Source organism: Ornithodoros turicata, chromosome 3, assembly GCF_037126465.1.
Source record: "Ornithodoros turicata isolate Travis chromosome 3, ASM3712646v1, whole genome shotgun sequence".
NCBI classification, from domain to species: Eukaryota; Metazoa; Arthropoda; class Arachnida; order Ixodida; family Argasidae; genus Ornithodoros; species Ornithodoros turicata.
In genome coordinates this window covers 89,095,931-89,120,346 of record NC_088203.1, presented here as the reverse complement: position 1 = coordinate 89,120,346, position 24,416 = coordinate 89,095,931, and the positions used below count along the sequence as shown (strand labels likewise).

Below are 24,416 nucleotides of genomic sequence, written 5' to 3'. Positions count from 1 at the left end.
AATTTCCAAAAAAGGAATATACCGTACGGCCAATTTACACGCCTTAAGCGCATATCCTCTAACGACAATGACTTTCTTGAACACGCTAGAGAAATGTCAGTTGACTTTCATATAGAGAACGCTCTATTAAAAATAGGGCAAACTGATAGAGAAACTGATAGAGAACGCTCTATTAAAATTTAGTTTTTTGCAGAGAGATACATTGCTCTCCCATCAGCCTATTAAACAGCGCGATCATATCGCTTTTGACACCGTCTACAACAAAGCATTGAGCAACGCTAGATCCATTTTTGAACGTCATCTGAACATACTGCACAGCAATGAAAAACTCGTTTTTTCATCGAAAAAGATATTTTCCCAACTGCTCCAGTTGTAACTTTCCGCAGATCTCGCAGTATGCGCAACATCCTCACCTCCTCCCGCGTAGTGCGACAGTAACACGGTTGCTCTCCTTGCAATAAAACACGCTGTCACAATGTCATTTCATAAACCCATGTAAAAAATGCAACGTCCAATATATTGGTGAAACATCAAATTCCATGCGAGAAAGATTTTATGTCCACAAATCTGACATAATTGATAATCGCCCCACTCCTGTCTCTGTACACTTTAATGCATCGGGACATGACTTTAATCCTCATCTATCAATTGTACTCCTTGAATCCGGATGTACGAATGACATAAAACGAAAAAATCGCGAATCCTACGTGATCTCTAAATTTTGCTCCCTTCAGCCACATGGGTCAAACACATACGCTCGCCCGTTACAGTTGTTCAACTTTTAATTATGCTTCAAGTGGGCCGTCCTTCCGTTATCAAGGAAGTGTGGATGTTGGGGGTGGCTGTGTTCGCCGGCCGGGAGGGGGGATGTATTTATTAGACGAAAGGGAAAAAAAACGGGGGAAAGGTCAGGCGAGGATCGGGCCGTCTGTCCGCGGCTATGCTTCCTGCGACTGTTTGTGTAAATTTGATTGCGCAGTTATATTGCACTGCAGAGCGAAAATATTTTGCATGGTGCCTCCCAATGGACAGCTTGACGAATGAGGTATAGCAAGGTAGAGCCATGTTAAATGTTCTCTCGTTGCTCCTCCAAGTTGAACACTAGGATATGCTTACGTAACGTTCTTTCTTCTGGCAGGTTATTACGGCGTTCCTAAGCCCGTCACTATCAGTCAATCAGTCAATATTAGCGCGCATGATTATTCGTTTTACTTACCGAACGCTGTCTCCTCTCGCAGGCCCTTACGGCGTTCCGAAGACGGTCAGTTTCGGTTTCAGTTTCAGGCCCTGGTGCAGGAAGGGAGCCCTTCTGATAGCACTTTCCACCATAGCATGTACCGTCCCTTGCACCGCGGAACTGCGAAAAAATTGTACAGGGTATCTCTAAGCTGTTTCTCGATAAATTAACTTCATACAAATCAAATAACGTACATATCTTAGTTTATGAAGTGTTATGTCAGAAAGTGTAGCCCATTAAAGAAATGACAACTCGCAAACAGGAAGTGAATCTCACAACTGTAGATAAATAACCATATTTGGAATCAGATTGACATCTTTGTTCTCAAGCGTATCGTTTGTCTTGTAGGATAGGGATGAACCTAAAGTGACGCGTACCTTTAACTATGACTGTTATTCTCTCCACGTTCCTTTCGGAGCAAAAACTACGACTCACGAAAGCTGCGATATTTCGAACGCTACGTACATTACATTCGAGTCCGTCATCGTAGGTGCCATATTTCCACACGCCGTTTGCAGTCTGGCCGCAGTAGTACATGCACTGGCTAGCTTCACTGTCCTGTAAGAAGACGAATTCATATAGTTCGTGAAGGTGTAACCAAGGTCACGTCATTGGCTCGAGTACAATTAATTTACTTCCAGCGGTTGAATTGTTTGTATGACAATCGGCGAACACCTGTCCCTTCATGCTCATGTTTCGCATCTATGTAAGAAGATATATTTGGGATCATGGCATGTGGATTTTGTGGATTGTGCATTTTGTGTTTCGATTTTGTGTTTCGACACGTACAAAAGTAGAGGCCGCGAAACAGCATTTCGCATAGCGCATATAACCGTGATTATTCATTTTACTTACCGGGCGCTGCTTCCTGTCGCATTCCCTTACGGCGTTCCTAAGACGGTCAGTTTCAAGCACAGGTTCACGAAGAGAGCCCTTTTGGTAGCAGAGACCACTATAGCATATGCCATCCCATGTTCCTCGGTACTGCAGAAAAATTGAGCTGATCAAGTAGCCACTTGACAAATGACCTTGAATCGCACAAATTAGCATATAACTAAGTTAAGGTACCGGAAATGAACTATTTAATTGCGTTTAAACGGAGTGTGGCAGCGTTATCGCATTAGTACCAATGTGCGCCACCGATAAAGCTATTCAACTTTTCTAGCTCAGCCGAGCTGGGGATTTCATCGATAAGTCACGTTATTATTTCCTCGCAACAGTAGTGACCTGGACTGAATCGCGCAACATTGAAAGGACGTCGGTGTTTTCAAAGATCGATTTGGTCCAGGCGTACCATCAAATATCTATGGCCAAGAAAGGCTCTGCTAAGGCAGTCGTAAATACGCCGTCTGGACTATAAAGTTTCCCTAGAGTACGGGTTTTGTCCGGCGGTGGCTCATATGTGTGAGTTTTATTTGAGTCGTGACTTCATGGTACGTTCAAAATTCCATAACACTTTATCTCCCATAACCAGCAAACATGAGTTTCCAAGAGCGAGAGGCGGCAAGCGAAAATGAAAGCAAAACCGTGGTTCCCTATCCGAGACTCGATGTGCTGTGAACAATTGGCGCGCAGATGGGCCTGAAATCCTTGAACTGCCTGCCGTCCGTTCTTCTGAAAATTACGGTACGGAATGGGATCAGCGATCACGCCAAGGCCTTCTCTGATTGCATTCTTCCTTTGCAGAAGCCAGGAAAACTGGATGGCATGGGATTTTCTGTACAAATATCACGGCAGTAAAATTCCGTAGATTTCGTAATATTTTTTTTTCGGGAATACTTCGAATGCCCTAGATCTAGAGAAATTTCCCTAGAGTTGGCAACACTGCCACAAGCATTCACTCGCCACTGCATTCGCGTGACCATAAAAATGGCGGTCGTACCGTTTGTAAATTAGCTACTGCCGTTCCTGTACGTGTCTTTGTGGAGTCTTTCGATTTATGCCAGTAAGTGTTATCCTACATATGCTTTAGTTAAACAGGTCGGCATGTGCATGCGGCCTCGTACCGCTCACCATTCACAATGGAGTGATAACGACGTCGGTGCCAGGGGTCACTCAGCCGATGTGATGCACTGAGAATTCGCAGGAATAAACAGCTACGTCGAGTAGGAAGCACCGTGCAACTTGCACCAGCAAAATACGTTATCTACTGCTCTCACATTGACAAGAAAATGTCTACCAGCGCGAAAACGGAACATAAACAAGGCCACATGACCTCAAGATGACAAGATGGCGATTTTGCCACGAGCGACCGTTTGACGGTGGTCACAAAATTTGAACCTTGTGCCACCAATGTGCGAAGACTGGGACTGCTTCAGTGCAAGCATGACATCTGTGTTGAAAATCGACTATGTCTTCCCAGGCGCAACTACCTTGTTGAACCGTGATGCCTTTTTGGCACTCTGACTTTATCAGGGACCCCTTTTCCTTCAGTTTCCGACTCTTTATTCAATCCTGACGCATGCGCACCACAGAAACTTGTCACGCTGCGCTATGTCTGTCCAAGAATGAATGAAGGCAAGTACTGGGTCCGACCTTGTACACACTGCCAACGCAACAAGGTGCACCGGCATAATTGTCTTTCTCCTGCGAGTTTCATATTACCTGAGTGAAGCTTCGACCACGTAGATATAGACTTTGTGGGCTACTTGCCTATTTACGTGTGTTAAAACTACATAAAAAAAAAAGCTACATTCTTAGGACAGCCGACCACAACACCCGATGGCAAGACGCAGTCCCCATTGCCCACACAACAACCACAAGTGCTGCCGAAGTCCTTGTCACTGACTGAAAAACTCCTTCGTTTCGGTGCACCTTCCATCATTACGACAGAGAGTCCGTTAGCCCAGAGAGTCCATTGCAATTCGAGTCCGCCCAATTTATACTTACTCGACTCCTCAGTATCAAACGAATTCGGATAACCTCGTCAAGCTCCGCGTACTACGACCTGGTAGAAAGACTTCATCAGCTCGCAATTACCAATCTCTCCAAACACCTTGCTCTAATGCCATACCTATTGCCCTACTTGGTATCCGCTCGGCTTTTAAACCAGACATAGAGTGTATACTGCTGCCAAAATGGTTTACGGCAGGCGTACAACTCCTGTTCTCTCGATCATTTACAAACGAGCCTATCCCATTACATCTATGAGTCCGCAACTCCACGCGCGGCCTTCAGCCGTGTTCCACTCGTCCATCAAGCTTCCCCAAGCGTACGAACACCCTTATTTAGAATGACTACCACATGTTTCATCGGTTACTACATCGGTTAGAATACTAGTTACTACCGCATATTTCATCGGTGTAAGGCAGTCGAGAAGCCTCCGCAACTATCACACACCGGACCGTATCCACCCATACGTTCTGTCATGGGCGGACTCGAGAAGACTGTTTCCACACAAGGCCTCAGCGTCTCTACTCTGAGAGCATAAGCCATCATTGAGTGATACGAGTGAGGCGGCATCTCCGATTCACGATTTTTTCGCGTGTAGATGGCGCCACACGAACATACGGGTCTCAGCCTGGAGGAAGCTGTAACCATTACCCTTAGTATACAAATAACTCGCTCCTCCGCAGGATTGTGTAGTCCCGTAAACACGTGTGACCTCATTGACTATTGAGATGCAGGGATATCACGTCATGTTTGGGTTGCCAAGGTCAACTCAGCTACAGAAAAAGAAGGAAAGAAAGAAGGAAATCCCGACGAAAGCAAATTCTTCCCTTTTATCCCTTTGTGGACTGCATCTGGTGACTTCTTGGCATTATGTTATCTTAGCTTGTCTGACTTTCTGGACACAGCGCGGAGTCCAAATGTTATATTTCGTTGGCCCTCGCTTATTTATATTCATCTGCTGATTTTTCTTTGGCGCTGAGTTCTCACACTAGAACATTTTGCGGACGCATTTTGTATTTATGACGGAATGTTTGTATTTAACTGACTATTCTGTTTTAGTGTATTTACTTTGCGTCTGTGTGCAAGTGAATCTTAATTTATTTGTCGCTACAAACATTAACCGAATAAGTCCTTCGAAACGTAGACAAGATAAGCCGTGCAGCAGACCTTTATCAGAAGGCCGAAAGCCAAAAGGCCGAAAAATCATAACACCGAACGAACAGAAGGCCGAAAGCCAAAATACCGAAAAATCATGACGCCGAACTGTCAGAAGGCAGAAAGTTAAAAGGCCGAAAATCAGAGGGCTGAAAATGGAAAGGAGGGTGAACACACCAGTGAATGACCACTGAATGGGATTGTTCTTTTCATAAGATTATGGAAAATTTTTGCGGCTCTTGTACTAGAAATCAAATACTAGTAATTGGAATGTATAGCATTTGGTGCTCGGAAATAGACTGGCCAGAGAGAGAGAGAAAAAAATCTGCAACAATAATCTGTAACATGTGTACCACACAAAAAAACGTGTCTGGTAGGTGAATGGAATGTCGCTGAATGAACTCTAGAGGAGATGGTGCTTCTCTACATTTTAGACTTCCCCTTTTTTGTTTATATACTCCAGTTTCCAACTCAAACTCTACATTTGTGTCCCGAACGTTGATTTGAACAGGCAACCGTCTGAACCGCTTGCTCTACAGAATAAACTTGCGTAGGATCTCTATGACAAAATCTGTTTTTTTTGCTTCGCCCAGCTGCAACTTTCTGTATCGTTCTGTTTCAAGAACTGTATGTCACCCTTGTCCCCTGACACAGGAGCACATACTATGATTTCCTCCAGAATGGTAATTCACTTGTCCCAGGTCATTGACTCGGCTACTCACCCTATACTTATCGAAAGGCGGAACAATTAGGTGCGGTTTTGAGTCAGAGCTGATGATAGGCAACTGGTTTTAGGAATGACATAGGTTGAAGCCGTTGTTGAAAATGAAATGAGAATGGGAAATGTCATCGGCTAGCTCATATTTTTTCATTTTAGCTTATTGCCATTGTGTACAACAAACAGATAGAGTAACGCAGTGGTTCATATGTTTCCATTTTTTTCCCCAAGTGGTCGAAAGCATGTTATTAAAGGGAAGTTCGGTGAAATAATTTATTTGCTATATTAATTCACAAGAAGTCTATCTTACATAATTTGTAGAGCTAATTTTTAATCGCAGTTGGAATAACAGTTTTCGTATCTTGGGTTCCATATTTTTCAGCCTTATTTTTCTGACTTTTCGGCCTTCTGATTGTTCGGTGTTTTGATTTTTCGGCCTTCTGGTTTTCGGCGTTATGACTGTTCGGTGTTTTAATTTTTCGGCCTTTTGAGTTTCGGCCTTCTGATAATTCTGCCTTATGAGTTTCGGCCTTATGATTCCCACCCGGCGAAATTTCCTTCTTAGTATCCACGGACTTCGAGTGGCTTTCGCACACATATGGATATCACATTTCAGAGCTTTCCCTTTAAATTTTCCGCCAGCAATGAGAAGGGTGCCCAGAAGAAGCACAGACTGTCGGCTGCTCCCAACGTGAGGCCACTTTCTTCAATATGTGTAGTTCGTCGGATTGTTCCCACTTTTCTGTTCAGCTGTGTTGTTCGTAAATGACAAAGGTCTTAAAATAACCAGTGGCCTCCCCTCTTCGGCTGAACAAAGCAAACAAATAAATAAAAAAGCAGAGGACGCTGATTGCCTGCACCGTATGACACCGGGGACATTTCTTGCGGGGACATTTTTTGGGGAACATTTTTTCCTGGACACGCCCTAGCCTGGGACACTTACGAGCACTTATGAGATATTGATCTAAGACATTAATCTAACGACATGTTTGTATGTGAGACTACATACTTCACTCCGTAGGCTGAAAACTAAAGAGGCCGAGAACTCGGAGGACGGAACTATCGAAAGCCAGAAGCCACCAAGACATGAAAAATATATATTCGAAAAGTTACATCTGCTACATCAGGTAGTTCCACAACGCTGTGCTCAGGACAGGTATTGGGAATTAATGTGCTAAATGCTTTTTATGCATTTAAAATAACTTTGTATGACCTTGTCCAGCGCATGCCACTTTTTGGCACAATCCCTCGTGTACTGGGTTTGATCTTACAGCTGTGGATAGAGAAAGAGCTTCTTTTGAAAAAGTTATTTTAAAAAGTGAATTTCACGTGGAGTCTTTTTCAACGTTTTATTCTTAAATTATTTATTTCGCAGACATCCTCTTGGAATTCCTTATTTTTCGGCCTTTCCCTAATCCAGTCTTCGACTGTTTGATATTACCTCATTAAAAAAAAAGAAAGAAAGAAAACTGTCTTTCAATTTCAACACATCGGGAGAGCGAATGATAACACCACTCGGTCTCACTGTGCCTCACCTCCCCCAACCCTGCCGTTCTTTTTACGTGCATGCGATGTGAGACGAATATTGTGTAAGTCCATTGGCACGCTCTGTAGCAAAGTTTTCCTGATCTATGCCGCCTATTCTCCCTATTCTCAAGGCCTTCCCATTATTTTGCAACGATCTACCCAACGTGGATCTCTCCAGACAGGTTTCACGACCCCAACTTGGCGCTCCCGCTGCCGGGGAAACCCCTTCTGGGATAGGGTGCCAGAACAGTGACTGCATTCCGCGGAACGATATGAAGTTCTCTTGTGAACGGCAATGTGGCGCTACTGTACGATGGCGAGACTGGGCAGTTCACGGAGCCGTACATACCTTAAGTTTTTTCAATATTGTGAACAACTGGAGGCATGGACATGGACATGGACACGTAAATATTCAAGAAAGAATTCCGCGTAAATGCTACTGATTACATTTCACATATGTGCTACAGTAAAAACGAGTTTAAACGAGTTACGAACTTCCAAAAGCGAGAGACCGAACTTATAAATTTTTTGCAGCTTTCGTAAGGATTTTAAAAACTTCTGCAAAAAATGCAAATGTCTCCAATGCGAATGGTTTGAAATTCGAAAATCTATCGAACAAGGCCATTTTGGTCAAAATCGGTTCAGTATTAGCTGCAAAAGATCGCATTGGTTCGCCCATAGAGAATACATGGGGCCGGCGGAGGTCGTATCCCCTCTTAAAGGGACTATGAAACGATTTTTTTCTTCGTTTCGTTCGAAAGAAGACATTTTTCTGAGTCTAGAACCGAAATTTTACTTTCGTCGCGCGAGCGGATTTCTCGGGAGCGAATTTAAACGGAGCGGCGAAGGGAGGACAGCTGGCGCCGCGCCGTGATGAGCTGCCGAGCGGAGACACAACGGGTAACTTGACGCGACCACGGCCGGCTCAGCAACACGTCATCGTGACGTGTTGCCGAGCCGAGGAATCCCGCCAGGAGCATGCGCCGTAGGATCCCGCGTATGCGTTCATCGGGAGTGGAAATCTCCATGACACCAGCTTTCGCGCGATCGGCAGATTTCGGCAGTGGCGGCAGCCACAGCGCGAGCTCGCGGCATTACTTGCCATTGTGCAACACCGGTGACGTAACGGGGAACCGAAGAGCGGTCCGTACAGTTACACCATCGGCAGGGAAATATGCGCGGGAGAGGAGGAACGCGGAAGAGACATTTCCAGCGCGCGCTCCTCGCAGAGTGGAGCGATTTCGTCCGGAAAAATTTGTGGCATATTAGTTTCTCTGCGGGAAGAACGGTTTCCATCGAAAAAAAGTATGGGGGTTCGGGAAATTTCATAGTCCCTTTAACAAACCCGCATAACGAAACAACAAAGCCTGCTGTCAGTCCCTTAGCTTTTCTTCCAAATCCCCGCAGACACGACCTTGACCCCTCTTCATGACGCACGGCGACACATCTCCTTGTCGCATGCTCAGACTACTGTCACTAGCCGCTGTCTGATCTCCGGCTAAGGGAGGACCTTCTCCGGGTAAGCGCATGCGCAGTCACCTGGAGACGACTGTCACGTTCATTGGGGGAATATAATGAGTTTCAATGTTAGCGGACGTTTGAGGCCGATATTTGGCGACACTTTGTACTCGTTATCAGCACAATACGCCTTCACTCTTTCCGCATTCTTTTTACAATCTTCTCTTGCTACTTTGCCACGCAACGCGCCAGTCCGAAAAGCGTCACCATGTTCATTGGGGGAAGTGGCGTAGCCAGACCTCCAATGTAGGGGGGGCTCGATACGAAAACTCCCCCCCCCCCCCCCCACTGATCCTGGATGCGGCAACACACATATACTTGTCCACACCGCAGAATGTGGTTGAAAAAAAAAGAGAACGAAAATAATTTATTTGGACGGTCACAATACGATTACATATATAGGCTGTCATGTCCAATGAGGCGGTATCACGAGATTGTAAGTACTTTGAAAAGCTCATACTTTGAAAACCATTCACGAGTGCTGCTTAGATAGCCGTCATGAACTGCAAGAACTTTCGCGATCGTCACACTGGTCCCCCCCCCCCCCATATATTATTTTCTTCTGGGATTTGCACGATTTGCGTGGGTCGGGTCGTGGCAGGTAGGGGGGGCTCGAGCCCCCCCCTAGCCCCCCCGTGGCTACGCCACTGATTGGGGGTAAAGCCGGTTCACAGTGCTGCGTTTCCGGTTGCGCTTGTGTGTTACGTCCTCCGCCAGCGAATCATTGCAACCAGGTCCCCCAAACTCACCTCGGAAAAGCGTGCAACGAAGAAGGCCGCCACTATACCGCAACTAGATACCCCACTGTTGCCGTTCCGGATCACTTCAGCGCGCTAAGTTTAGCGGCAAAATGTTTTTGTTGTTTCTGCGAATGAATCTAGTCTTTATGTCCAAATAAAACGTGTATAACAACTTTCTGTGTCGTGTTTCACTTTTTGCTCCCGTTTTTAAACGTGTTGAGCGATCGGAAGGATCTAGTGCACGGCTGCGCGCATCACATAGCGTACCTGTCGTACCAGGCGCCGCAGGCGCAGTCGTCCATTTCTCCTTCGGTGACTTGACCTGGCTTGGATTGCGCTTCAAGTGGATCTTTAGCGCGCTACAATCCAACGCAAGCCAACGTCTGGTAGCAATGGGGTATCTAAGGGCGGCCTCCGGCATTGCACGCATCGGGATAGGAACAAATACATGGAAGAATGGCGACCTTGGGGGACCTGATTGCAACGGAACATCCTTCAGGATGGAACGATGGTACACGTAAGACCCCGTACGCAGCCGTAGGCGCTGTTACATATTTGTTTGACAAGTGTGAAAGACGAGGCCGGGAAAAGCTAACCACGCGAGGGAAGCGCACGTTCTGGCATTCTGCGATCCGGCCTGCTTGGAACCGGATGCTCTGCGAGACGGCTGCAACGCTGGGAGCTGTCTTCAAAGGACTTCTCATCATAATAAAGGGTTCGTTGTGTTTGGGAGCTGCGGAATTCAGGTCCAGTCATTCTTAGAGTGGAAGTTCCACAACATCACTGGTGCCGAAACCCGGGACCTGTCTTCGCAGCACGAGACTTCGACCATTCGGAGAGGAATCATGGACCGGCTCAAGCCCAAGCGAGCAGCACGCCGTGCCCAAGTAACGAGGATAGTCAACGAGGTCATCGACCTTCGACAGAATCTCAGCGTAAATAGGACCACGTTGAATGGACTACTGGCTCGATTGGAAGTGGCCGATCGGGAACTCCGAAAGGTGAATGAGGAGATTGAAGTCTACATCAAGGAGGACGAACTCGCAACGGAATGCGAAACCGTGTTTAGTTATGAGGAACAGGTGGCCAATGCCATGGCCGAGGTGCAAACCCGTCTAGCCGACCTTCACTCCGTGGAACAGCAGGCAACTTCGGTGACCTCAGAGGCTCTTTTGCCTGCCACGCCACGAGCCAGCGAGCAAGCTCCGGCAGGCGTCAAGCTCCCAAAGCTGCAACTGATGACTTACGGGGGCGAGCTCACCCAATGGCAGATGTTCTGGGAGCAATTTCGCACTGCGGTGCATGACAACCGGCGACTCAACAAGACTGAGAAGTTTCAGTACTTAACCACTTTGCTGAAAGGCCGAGCTGCAGCCGCCATCCGTGGGTTGCAGGCAACTGCTAGCAACTATGACGACGCCATCGAGATCCTGGTACAGCGTTTTGGAGATACGTACCAGATTGAGCGAGAGTATCTGGCCAAGCTACGAACTTTGCCAGGGGTAAAGTCCCGAAGAGACCCGTCAGGGCTCCGACGTCTGTACGACCACGTTCAAGCCAATGTTCGTGGCCTGAAAGCCCTGGGTGTAATGACAAGCAGCTACGCACCAATGTTGGCGGACATCCTTCTGTCGGCGATCCCTTCGGAAATGGTTGTCGAGTATCACAGGACCGTGCGGTATGGAACGACTGCCCTCCGCGACACTAGAGCCGTTCAGAGCGCGACGGCCACACCGGAAGCTCAAGTTGCTACAGCCGAGGGAGGGACAGATGAGTTGACTAAGGTTCTCAACTTCATTGGCATCGAATTGGAGAGTCTAGAGCGATCGGGGGTCAAAGACTCCAAGCCGCCATCGGGGACTAAACCGTACCATGCCCAAGGAAGCAGGAGTGTTCCCACTGGGGTGGTTCTTCAAAGTACCACCGAGAGCGCTATAAAGTGTGCATTCTGCTCCTCAGTTCAACACGACACTGTAGACTGCCAAGAGAACCTACCAGTAGCCGAAAAAATGAAGAGGCTGGCGAAAGAGATGCGGTGCTTCCGGTGCACCAGAAGAGGACATCGTTCAAGGTACTGTCGCGCCAAAGTGACCTGCAGCAGTTGTGGCAGCAGGCACGTTGCCGTAGTCTGCGACCCGTCGCGATCACAACCTGGACGTGCTTCTGACGCCGTGGCGATGACCAGTGTGATGGCAGCGAGCAACCAGATCATAAGTAACAAAGACAAGCGACCTCATGACACGGAGGTACTACTACAAACTTTTCGGGCTTGGGCTTCATCTGACACTGCGTGTACCCAGCTACGAGGGGTGGTGGACGGAGGGAGTCAAAAAACGTTCATTCGAGAGGATATTGCGCAAAAGCTCAAGTTACAAGTTGTTGGTGAGGCGAAACTACACATCCACACCTTCGCAAACCAAGCCACAACCACCAAAGTCCACCTGGGGAGAGTAGTAGAAGTGCATCTGCGAAGCCAGTACAGTCCACTTGACTACGTGATACGTGCAGTCACTATCCCGTTCATCTGCCAGGATCTTCCCGAAGTGCCTACCACTCAGCAGTTTGTGGAATTGTTACGAGGAGAAGGACATCTAATTGCGGACGACGTTCTATTCCCAAGCGTGAACTGTGAAGCAGGCATTGGTCTACTGGTTGGCAGCGACGAATTGTGGAGACTCTTAACAGGAGACGTGAAGAGGGACAAACAGGACGACAGATTGGTAGCCATTGATACGGTCTTTGGCTGGACCTTCCAAGGACCCTCTCGTCTCAGCAGTGAGTGCACGGAACGATCGACAACAGCCGTGTGCGTCCTAAGGATGGGATGCACAGCCGAAGAACAAGACGTGATAAAAAACTTCTGGGAGTTGGATAGCATCGGCATTCGGGATGAAGTCATGACCAACACCGAACATGACCAGCTAGTGCTGGATGAGTTTAAGCGAAACATTAAGATGCTGGACGGACGCTACGAAGTGGCCTTGCCATGGAAAAGTCTCAAGGGGGAGCTAGGCAGCAACCTTGAAGTCGCCGAAAAGCGGTTGCAAGGGCTTGTGAAACGTTTAGCCCACAGTGACGCCATCCAGCAGTACGACGAGGTCATCCGGAACTACCTAACAAACGGGCACGCGGAGGTAGTCACCACCAACTGCGCGAAGCCTGGGCGGATCTACTACATGCCTCACAGAGCTGTGGTCCGTAACGAGTCATCAACCACAAAGGTTCGTGTGGTGTTCGACGCCTCGTCGCACGCGCCAGGTGTTCCTTCACTCAACGATCATCTGGAGAAAGGCCCGAAATTAGGAGCTGATCTAATTCCCGTATTGCTGCGCTTCAGATTACACAAAGTAGCAATCACCGCTGACATTCAAAAGGCGTTCCTGCAGATTGGCATCAAAGAAGAAGACAGGAATGCGCTGAGGTTTTTGTGGTTCTCTCAAGCTCCATCGCAGAACAACCCACACCCAGACGTCCAGTGCTGGAGAATGACAAGAGTGCCTTTCGGTACGACGTCAAGTCCCTTCTTGTTGACTGCGACTTTGCAGCACCATCTACGGTCTGTGGACGAGCCCGATAGAGACCTTGTTAACAAATTAATTGACGCATTCTACGTCGACGATCTGCTTCTTGGCGTAGCCAACGATGAAGAAGGAAAGAAAATCGTCCAAAGGACTCAAGACCTCCTAGAGAAGGCAGGCATGAAGTTATCGAAATGGACTTCAAATTCAGCTGAGCTCCAACACATGTTCTTGAATACACACGTTGGCAGCCTGAACGACGAGAAGCAGTTTTCAGAGCTGTCGCAGACCAAGGTCCTCGGTGTGGCGTGGGATAGGCGCAGCGACAGGTTACGGTTCTCAGCGGATCATCTCATGGAAGTAATCTCTGACATGAGAGACACCAAGAGGGCTATATTGGGAGCGTCCGCTAGGCTGTTCGACCCGTTAGGCTTCTTATCCCCGTACACTATCAGAGCTAAGATGCTCTTCCAAGAGCTTTGGAAGGCTAAGCTGGATTGGGATACGATAATTCCTGACGATTTGGCCAAGAAGTGGCATGCGTGGCGCGCTGAGCTACCCGACCTACGGGACGTGTCCGTGCAACGATGCGTACTCCCGGAGAGTGGTGCGGTACGGTACCAACTCCACATCTTCACAGACGCCAGTCCAAGTGCCTATGGAGCGTGTGCATTCCTTCGAAGCACAAGTGACACCATGGAGACGAAAGTGGTTCTACTCTTCGCCAAATCACGCGTGGCGCCACTGAAAGCCATCACGCTACCCAGACTAGAGCTACTGGGAGCTGTGGTTGGTGTTCGAATCGGGAAATTTCTACATCAAGCACTGGCTCTACCGGATGAGGAGATGACTTTCTGGACAGACTCCACTATTACACTGAGTTGGATCCAGAGTAAAGCAAGCAGGTGGAAACCCTTCGTCAGAAACAGGGTAGCTGAGATCCAAGAAAAGAGCAGTGTGCAGCAGTGGAGGCACTGCCCTGGGTATGAGAACCCCGCGGACGCGGTGACGAGAGGACAAACTGTCAAGACGTTGTCTCGAAACAAACAGTGGTTTGAGGGGCCATCTTGGCTTTCGAAGCCGGAGCAGTTTTGGCCGGAACAGCATCAGAATGATGTCAGTGCCTTCAGCAGTGTCACGGATGAAATGACAAAAGCGGCGGTTCTGACAACTAGCGCAGAAGCAACTTCCCCTTTGTTCGACCTTGCTACGTACAGCGACTACAACCGCGCTCTGCGCGTTACCAGCTGGCTCAGAAGGTTCACGGAAAACTGCCGTCGTAGCGTGCGAACCACCGGGCCGCCTACAGCCATCGAGATAGCGGAGTCAGAGACGTTTTGGGTGAAACACACTCAGAAGGAAGTCTTTCCTGAAGAGATTCAAGCGCTGACAAAGAATCGTAGAATCAGCGAAACTTCAAGGATAGCTCAGCTCAACCCTTTTCTCGACGAAGGTGGAGTAATGCGGCTAGAGGGCCGGCTTCAGTGTTCAGACAACTGTGAGGATATCAAACATCCCATCATACTACCGAAATGCCACGCCTTGGCTAGGCTGATTATTATGAACACGCACCGACGCATGCTACACGGCGGGGTACAGACGACAATGTCGGCTTTGCGTGAAAGATGGTGGTTGCTTCAAGCTAGACAGGCAGTGAAGTCGGTCATCCACCGGTGTGCTGTCTGCGTGAGATTCCGGGCACGACCATCGTCTGCGCCAACAGCACCGCTACCAGCTACCCGGACCGACCCGACTCACCCATTTGATACCACGGGTGTGGACTTTGCTGGCCCCCTATATGTGAAGACCACAACCAACACGGCATCACAAAAGTGTTATGTCGTACTCTTCACTTGTGCGACCACGAGAGCTGTACATCTGGAGTTGGCGACGGATTTAACAGCGAGAGCCTTCGTCATGGCATTCCGGCGATTTTTGTCAAGGAGAGGGGTACCGTCTACCATCTACAGCGACAACGCTCTGGCCTTCAAGAAAGCGGCGCGAGACATCCGAGAGCTCTGGAAAGCCATGTGCAGCACCGAGTTTCAAGATTTTGTCTCGACAAAACGGATTCACTGGCAATTTATAGTCGAGAGGGCAGCCTGGTGGGGCGGCATGTGGGAACGGATGGTTCGAACCGTCAAGAACTGTCTACGCCGATCCCTGGGTCGCCAAAGTCTCACATTCGAGGAGCTAGAAACGCTTCTCTCAGAAGTAGAAGCTGTCGTAAACTCAAGACCATTAACCTTTCTACATTCGAGTCCAGAGGAACCCATCGCGCTCACTCCAGCGCACCTGCTGATCGGAAAGACCTTGACGGCCTTGCCGGAACAACCTGCGGCTCCTGTGAAGCCTTCGACAGCCAGTACAGCGGTCAAAAGATGGCGTCACCGACAACAGATTGCGGACAGGTTTTGGAAGAGGTGGAAACACGAGTACCTCCTTGAACTTCGGTCGGCACATTTGTGTCGCGCTCAACGTAACCAAAGAGCAATTGGCGAAGGTGATGTGGTCCTACTGCATGAAGACAAGGCGCCAAGGAGCATGTGGAAGCTCGTGAAGGTGACCGAGCTGTATAGGGGGCGAGACGGCAACGTACGTGCCTGTCAAGTCAGACTACCCAGTGGAACTGTGACTCGTCGCCCTGTACAGTTACTGTACCCATTAGAACTTGACTGTAATTGACTCTTGAGTGACTTGAACGTTTTTTTTGCGCGGGGGAGGATGTTACATATTTGTTTGACAAGTGTGAAAGACGAGGCCGGGAAAAGCTAACCACGCGAGGGAAGCGCACGTTCTGGCATTCTGCGATCCGGCCTGCTTGGAACCGGATGCTCTGCGAGACGGCTGCAACGCTGGGAGCTGTCTTCAAAGGACTTCTCATCATAATAAAGGGTTCGTTGTGTTTGGGAGCTGCGGAATTCAGGTCCAGTCATTCTTAGAGTGGAAGTTCCACAACAGGCGCTGTAATGTGGACCAGCCTTAAGACCCGACGCTCAGGTTCGCCTCGTCCCTTTTGAGCCAGGGCAGGAAAGAAGTAAGTTCCCACAGGCGAAGTCCGGGTAAACGGTAACGTCCAGGTCCCGGTAACGTTCGGCATTCCGCAGCTAGGGGCGACGCGAATATGAAAATGGTCCGTTGTGGCCTTGCAACAAGGACATTACGCCAGAACTGTGATTCGCAAAGAAATAACTACCGGCAAATGAACTACTGCATTGCTGCTTCCCAAGAAAGACCCTCATCTTTCACACGGATTTCCGCCACACATATGTTTGCAAGAACAAACTCAAGTAAATGAAAAAATGGCTAGGAAGCAAGCGAGCTGGTGAAGATGATGCATAATGTAAAACCCCGAGACTAAAGAACACGAAAGGACAGACACAAACACGAAGTCTCAAACACAGCTGAAAATTTTACTTCACATACAAGACTTATATACAACCAGAGGGAGGGGAACAACCAGTTGAGGACAAAAAGGGTCAGTTCGGGGGAACAAGAAGTCTGCTCAAGGCCGGACCGAGGATTACGGATGGGTTGCTGACACAGTTCCCACAAGAGGTTATGCATAGGGTCTCTCCCACAGAAGACTTTTGAGAGAGACCCTATGCATAACCTCTTGTGGGAACTCTGTCAGCAACCCATCCGTAATCCTCGGTCCGGCCTTGAGCAGACTTCTTGTTCCCCCGAACTGACCTTTTTTGTCCCCAACTGGTTGTTCCCTTCCCTCTGGTTGTATATAAGTCTTGTATGTGAAGTAAAATTTTCAGCTGTGTTTGAGACTTCGTGTTTGTGTCTGTCCGTTCGTGTTCCCTAGTCTCGGGGTTTTACATTATGCAAACTCAAGTACTCAGTCTTCTTGTATGACTAGGGACTAAATGCGTAGCATGAAAGAAGATTCACAGCCTGCTTCTGCCTTCAATCAAAACAAGTAACGAAAAAAAAACACTAATTGTGCTCTGTTTTCACCTTGTTTTGCGTCAAATCCTGAAATTTTGTGTACGACCTACTATGACCGCCAGACACCTGATATCAACCCCCGTGAGTTGACCAAGAGTGCAATTTGACCTCATCCTCGAATTCAGTTAGCCACCTTTCTTCTAAATCGTGTCCTTTTGATATAGAAGTGTATTATTTTGATAGCGATGAGCTAGAGAGAGAGAGAGAAATACATGATGACGATGATATGGGGATGACTTCCGCCCATTGAGCAGACTGCTACCCCATTGCTATTGGGGAAAAATGAGAGGATGGTGATGAGGATGATGCTGACGACGCTGACAGGGTTTTAGAGACAGTCGATCAGGCCGGTAACAGGCCGGAGCTAACCTTAACTTTTTCATGCGCTTTTCTCAGGCATACTGTTCCATTAGAACAACTGTCGTGATAATTGGAACACTACGTACATTACAGACGAGTCCATCGTCGTAGATGCCATATTTTAGCAAGCCGCTTGAAGTTTGGCCGCAGTAGTACATGCAATGGGCTGCTTCACTGTCCTGTAAGAAGTGAAATGCATTGTCGTTAACACATGTATAACGTGCATGTATAACATGCATGTGCAGCTTGGCATTTATGCCTACCGTGGAAGAAGGCGAGTCGAAACAGTGGGACCTCCTACCGCTCCCAGTAACTAACTCTCGAATCAATCTTTCTTCGAACATATGTTACATGACAATGACAGCTGAGGGGCTGTGTTCCCGCGGCACTCCCCAACGAACTGCACCGTTCCAACCCTGGTTAATACAGGTGAGTCGGAATATAATTTGAATGACTTCAACTCCATCTTTTTTTTTTTTTTTTGCCTCGGGGGGCGTGGGCAGAATGAAAATGACGTAGCATGACTGTACCAGGTTTTGGAGTCATTTATTATATAGAAGCCCTATTGCAAATTCCTCTGGCACAACGCTTGCGAGGACTAATATATGCCAGGACAGGAAGGTCGCCAGGATAGAACTGTGTGTGATTCAGCTGAAAAACGAAGCATAATTGCATTGTGCCCCTCCAAGTAGTGTCTTATTAATTGTATTCTAATGCATTATTGCATCATAAGATATATCGTGGCATATCTTATGAAGTGCCTTTGAAGTTTCAGGTCTAGAACGTCTTCCTTAGTAATGTCGGACGTTGGAAGATACTTACTGAACGCTGTCTCTTCTCGCAGTCCTTCACAGCGTTCCTGCGCTGGTCAGCTTCAGTTTCAGGTCCAGGTTTAGGAAGGGAGCCCTTTTGGTAGCAGATCCCTCTAAAGCATGTTCCATCTCCAGTTCCTTGGTACTGCAGGAGAATTGTACAGATCACTCTGCAGCAGTGGCTTGATGAATTGGCTTCATTCTTGGAGTCAGCATAACTAAATCAATATTAGCGGATTAAAATATTTTATGAGGTATCCTGTCAGAACTGTAGTTCCTAAAGAAGTGACTAGCGGCAAATGAAGCCCAGGTGGATCCGACAATGCTGTTGCCCAGAAAGGACCTTGGTCTCTCACATAAATGTCCGTCGGAGATAACATATTGAAAGACTCCGACAAAGTGTCCCATGCGGGACTAAATCCGTGCCGTTATTAAACATTCGCGATGTGCCTACGTCTTCAATAAGGAACATGAATCGTAATAAAAAAAAAGCTCGATAAGCCTTTTCCTACCGTGCTTACAATTTTGAGAGTTTCGAATGTCAGCCACTTCTTTGACAGGGCCCTGCGTACGTTCGGCAAAACTACAATTTGCCTCCGGTTCCAGTTCGACGTCTTTATTCTAAAGCTCGTCAAAAGCACTTGTCTTGTGGAATAAGTATGCGCACATAGGGGTGGCGTGCCGTTAACTTTAACTGCCACCTTTTACAAGTTGCTTTCGTCGAAACTCAGACAGCGAATTTCAAAAACTGCGAAAATTCGAAGGTTACGTACATTACAGTCGAGCCCGTCATCGAATGGACCATATTTGGATTGGCCGGTTGCAGTATGGCCGCAGTAGTACATGCAATGGGCTGCTTCAGTGTCCTGTAAGCCGAAAAATTCGCTGTCGTTCATGGAGATAACAAAGTGCAGCTTGATCTTTATCGCTGCGTCGGGTAAGGGTTGCACAAGACGGGCAACCTACTATACAGTCGCTACATGGACGACGACCTAGGACGAGGATTTCATCCGGACAGTACCGTGCAGCCCCAATGGCATTTTTGGATACATGGTTTACCAAACAGCGACGAACGTATCTGACAACACCATAGCGACATTTACCAATAAGAAGCCGATACCCCCGAAATCAGAAACCGCGAGCGAAGTACTTCGCCACAGAGTGTCATATAGTCTATAGTCTACACATCGTCTATATGCGGGTGCGTGTTACTTCGTGGTCGTCGTAACATTGTTGCGTACATTTTGTTACCCATCTATCAAGTTCAGACATCGACCGTGCCAGCGTTATTTTATTTTTATTTTTTACGTGGTGGAAGAAACGTCGTAGTTTATCGTGGGACAAGTTGTAGACTGCAATGCTGTAACTCATGTAGCACATTCGAGGGACTACATTAATTTCTGGAGTGAGCTTTCTAAACTTAATTATATACTTACTAAGCGCTGTCTCTTCTCGCAGACTTTTACGGCGTTCCTAAACCGGTCAGTTTCAGTTTCATGCCCAGGTGTAGGAACGAAGCCCTTTTGGTAGCAGATCCCATCATAACATGTTCCATCCCATGTACCTTGGTACTGCAGGGAAATTATGCAGGTCATCTTCAAGCGATCACTTGATACATCAACTGAATTGGCAAGGATGGTCGTAAATAAATTCAAATTAATGAAGTGAAATATTTTCATGAGCACACTTGTCGCAACCGTATTTTGCAAAGAAATGACTATTTCCAAATGAAGTCCTGGAGGCGATTACATCGCTGCTTCCTGAAGAAACCCTAATCACTCACACGGATCCCTGTCACATATATCAACAGAAGAACAAATTCAGAGATCCCGGCTAAAACATCTCATTGGAGACTCAATGTTTGGCATGGCAGAAGACCCACGACGTGGCATTGGCGTCCATGATAAACAAGAACAGGTGCGACACGACGAAAAAATAAAAAAAATAAAACCCCAATTATTCCTCACGCATTGAATGAATCTTGAGGATTCCGTGTCTTTAACTTGAGCTGTTCTATTTTCCATGTGCTTTTCGTTCATGCTGTCGTGGTAAGCTCAATGGTACGTACATTACAGTCGAGTCCATCATCATAGGTGCCGTATTTCCACAGGCCGTTTTGATTCTGTCCACAGTAGTACATGCAATAGGCTTCTTCGGTGACCTGTAAGCGGAAACGCGCATTGTCATCCATACGGATAACGAAGTGTGCAGCGGACGTGCACTGTGTGCAGCTTCATATCTACCCCTGCCGAAGCAATAGGCTACACAAAACGGGGTGATCTACTATCGTCGTCAGTAACGCACAACACTACATGGACAACTCCTTGTGTAGTCTGTCGGCTATAGAGACCGTGCGAGGACTATAGGCAGCATTTTAATTACGTTTTAGCGCCGCGAAGCAACTATGGGCTGCGTACAGACGTGGACAGATGGAGAGAGTAAGCAGGAAGGAGTGGGAAACAGGGAGGGTAACTATGCGTCCTGGGCTGACTTCAGGGGGATCTGTGCCGACGTTCGTCTGGAAAGTCTTCGGAAAACCCAAGGAAAACCTCAGAGAGCACAGCCGATGACAGGATTCGAACCCTTGTCACCTCCCAGTCTCGGCGTCGAAAGCGATAATCTTAACCACTACGCCACGGGAGCTGGTCTATAGGCAGTGGACCGCAGACTTCGTTCAGCTCCTCCTGCGGGATGCTAGCATCTAGTGGAGGGAGATTATGAGGAAGACGCTAGAAGGAAGACCTCCACCTTGCATGTTGAAGAAAAAATGATTGTGAGCAGCGGCACATTTAAAAACTGAAATTATTAAAATGGTTTCAGAAAATTCCTTTCCTCTTTCGCAGTATGGTCATGCATATAATGCGAAAGAAGACACAAGGTCGCGGTTAATCGGAGATACGCGCAGGGTTTCGCGATTTGCGGGTAGAAATTCGATGTTGCTGCGGGTGGCGGTAAAATGCGGGTGTACCAGCAACGCGTCCGCGGCTAGTGCGGGTGTTCCAGCATTACTCGCGCCTAGTAAAGTAAGATGTCGCCACCCTAACTTACTCATTTAGGTATTTTTTAGCAGTTTTCATCAAAAGTAATTAGTTCAAGCTTTTTTTTTCAGTTTTCACCCAAGAATTCCTAGGCTTTTTTTCACATAGCTCATGGTCATTTGACCTTCTTTCATCGGAACACCTGTGGCTTTCACATAAATAGCTGACCAATTTAACAATGAGCATGAAGCGAAAAAGCATGCGCTCGTGGACACTCCTTCGGTTGTTTTCAACTCAACCCTTTCCTGCAACACACGAGCTGACCGCCTGACATTATCGTGCTCAGCTTGCACTAGCTGTTGTTGTAATGTCATTCGCTTTCCCTCACAGACCCTGAAGGCAAAGTTTCTTCGCGTGAGGCTCTGACAACTAACCGTTATTAAGAGCTTGATATCGTTTTCCTTTCCGATTTGTTTCACAGTTCTAATGCCTCTAAATATAACGGGCCATAAACGAGGTATACGCGCGCGAGGCCAGCATGCAATTTCGCAATAAAACTAAGTCTCTTATTTGTACCAATCTGTAACAATGTTGTGCCATGATCGCCGTGCGCATCTCTTCGTTCAACAAACATAGGGAAGTAATCGACAAATAATTATACTGTTATCAGGAATGATCGCTTAGAGCCGCTCCATGGGGAAGTATTCAGGGATTCCACACGTTCCACAGATACACGTGTATACAGGGTCTTTCACCCAATGTGCTAAAAAATTCTAGCTGGTGACGTAGTCGTCGGAGGATTGTGGGGCTTTCGGAAATTACCTTCTGGAAACTTTTGCCACCATCGAGGAAGGCTTTGGACAATTTTTAATTGCGGGAAATTTATTGTTTTACAATTGAACTTTGAAAATTGTCAAGCGAACCTCACTTTTTCTTACAGAAATATGAAGTCCTCCACTAATAACCACAGACCCAAGAAAAACTATGCACAGCATCGCAACAGAAATAATCGAAAAAAAGAAAAGAAGTAAAAATAACACTTTAGCCTCGCCTGCTCGTTTGTCGTAAAGAAGAGCGAACTGAGATGCGGGGAGAGGAGGAAGTGTTCCCATAAGGACGTGTGAAGGAAAGCGTCATAAGAATGGAATGCAGCTCGGCCGCAGCAGCCGACTTCGAGTGCGACAGCCTAGCGCTTCGTTCAATCGACAGCTCAGGAATTACGAATGCACAGGTAGAGCCGGTCTGTGTCGATGAGCCATCAGTAAAGATTTTAATTCCGCCTTCATCGCGATGAAGCAGGCTCAGAGTGAGTTGGCGAAGAACAACAATTGTTGTAGACGATTTTCTGGAAGTCAAGCCAGGGACATTGACATGCACAGGTGGTGCATGAAGGGTCCATGGTGGGACTGCGGGTAGAACAAGTTTTTTGTGCTTTGGAATGGGGCTGCGGTGAGTTAAAACAGCTTGGCAGTATCCGGATGCTGGTCGCCGAAGAATGTCGCGCACTAATGTGTGACGGTAGTGGCGAGTGGAGAGCCTCATGTAGTGCCCAAGAGATTGTGCCGTCCGCATGAAGACCAGCGAAGGCTCCTTGGCTTCAGCCATGACAGGGACAGTTGGCGTTGATTTGTGGACACCAAGGCACTGTTTCATGCTCTTTGCAAGGACGGTTTCCAACACATGTTCGGACGAAGGACAAAGGTTATGCAACACTGGAAGATGGTACATCAACATTTGTCGTATGAGGGACCGGTGTAGACCAAGCAATGCCCTTGTAGAAAGCCCCCAGCGGGCACCACAGAGGTATTGCAGGACACTCAGCCGAGACTCAGCTCTACCTCTCAGACAACGAACCTCCGCTCTCCAGGACAGACAGCGGTCAAGAACCACACCAAGAAACTTATGGTGTGTAAGACGCCGCACGACATTCCCACCTATACGAAGCTGAAAGTTCTTCAAATGACGGCGAGTGAAAGGCAAAAAAAAAAAGACTTCTCACGAGAGAGGTCCATGCCTCTGTGTTCCAGCAAAGCAGCAACAACATCAAAGGCCACTGCTTGCCGGATGTCCATATGCATATATCGTCAGCATACAAGCTGATGTTGACGCCCCGTGGCATGAGAGGTGGTAGAGCAGCCATCACGACATTGAAGAGGAGTGGGCTGACGACCCCGCCCTGTGGGACACCTGCTGTTCTGCTGTGATGAGACGTTTCACCATCCGAAGTCATCACAAAGACAGTTCTACCACGTAGGTAGTTGGCTATCCACCTGAGAGCTCGCCCAGTAACGCTCAGGGAGAAAAGCTCATGGGGTAAATGGCCATGGCTTGTAGTGTCATAGGCTCGCTTAATATCAAGGAATGGCGCCACGGTTAGTAGACCGTTCTACGTGGGTTACCACATTCAAGACACAATCCATTGTACAACGAGCTCTCCTGAAACCCGCCTGCGCCGGGTGCGGTAGCGTCCGGGACTCCAAAAACCAGTCAAGGCGGTCCAATATTAGCCTTTCCATTACATTGCACAAGCAGCTTGTGAGGCTAATGGGACGAAATGACGCCAGCTCCCTTGGCGGCTTCCCTGGCTTCAAAACTGGGATAACTCGAGCCGCTTTCCATACCTCAGGCACGACACCAGTTCTCCAGGAGTCATTAATGAAGCACAGCAGTTTTTCAAGCGACGCATCCCCTAAGGAAGCTATGGCCTGATACGTAATCCCGTCGGCCCCAGGTGAGGATCCTTTCCTAGAGTGGGAGATTGCTGACTGCAACTCGTTGATGGTAAACTCCAAGTCCATGACAGGGTCACAAGCCATGCAGCCGAAATCAACACCACTAAGAGCATCAACAACCGATTGCTTGTGGGCGTCAGTCGAAGAGGCACCAGATGGTCGTGTGAGGAGACAGCAGAACTCTTCACGAGCTGTAATTTCTGAGATCTTCAAATGAAGCGCGAGAGTTCTGAAGGGAGCCTCTTGCTTAACAGGGCAACTAAGAGTCTTAA

General features: G+C 47.8%; 1 protein-coding gene across 4 annotated transcripts in view; it reads right to left on the bottom strand.

Annotated features, from left to right (window-relative positions):
• The window catches only part of LOC135388781 (uncharacterized), a 174,439-nt gene that overhangs the window by 25,966 nt on the left and 124,057 nt on the right, over positions 1-24,416 (bottom strand). For all 4 annotated transcript variants that reach the window (XM_064618572.1, XM_064618575.1, XM_064618574.1 and 1 more), the window contains 8 exons: positions 20,503-20,595; positions 19,871-20,005; positions 19,208-19,300; positions 18,445-18,579; positions 17,709-17,801; positions 2,093-2,221; positions 1,703-1,795; positions 1,217-1,357 (listed from right to left, as the gene is read on the bottom strand). In XM_064618572.1, the coding sequence (XP_064474642.1) occupies positions 1,217-1,357; positions 1,703-1,795; positions 2,093-2,221; positions 17,709-17,801; positions 18,445-18,579; positions 19,208-19,300; positions 19,871-20,005; positions 20,503-20,595 (912 nt within the window). The remainder of the gene's footprint in view (positions 1-1,216; positions 1,358-1,702; positions 1,796-2,092; positions 2,222-17,708; positions 17,802-18,444; positions 18,580-19,207; positions 19,301-19,870; positions 20,006-20,502; positions 20,596-24,416) is intronic.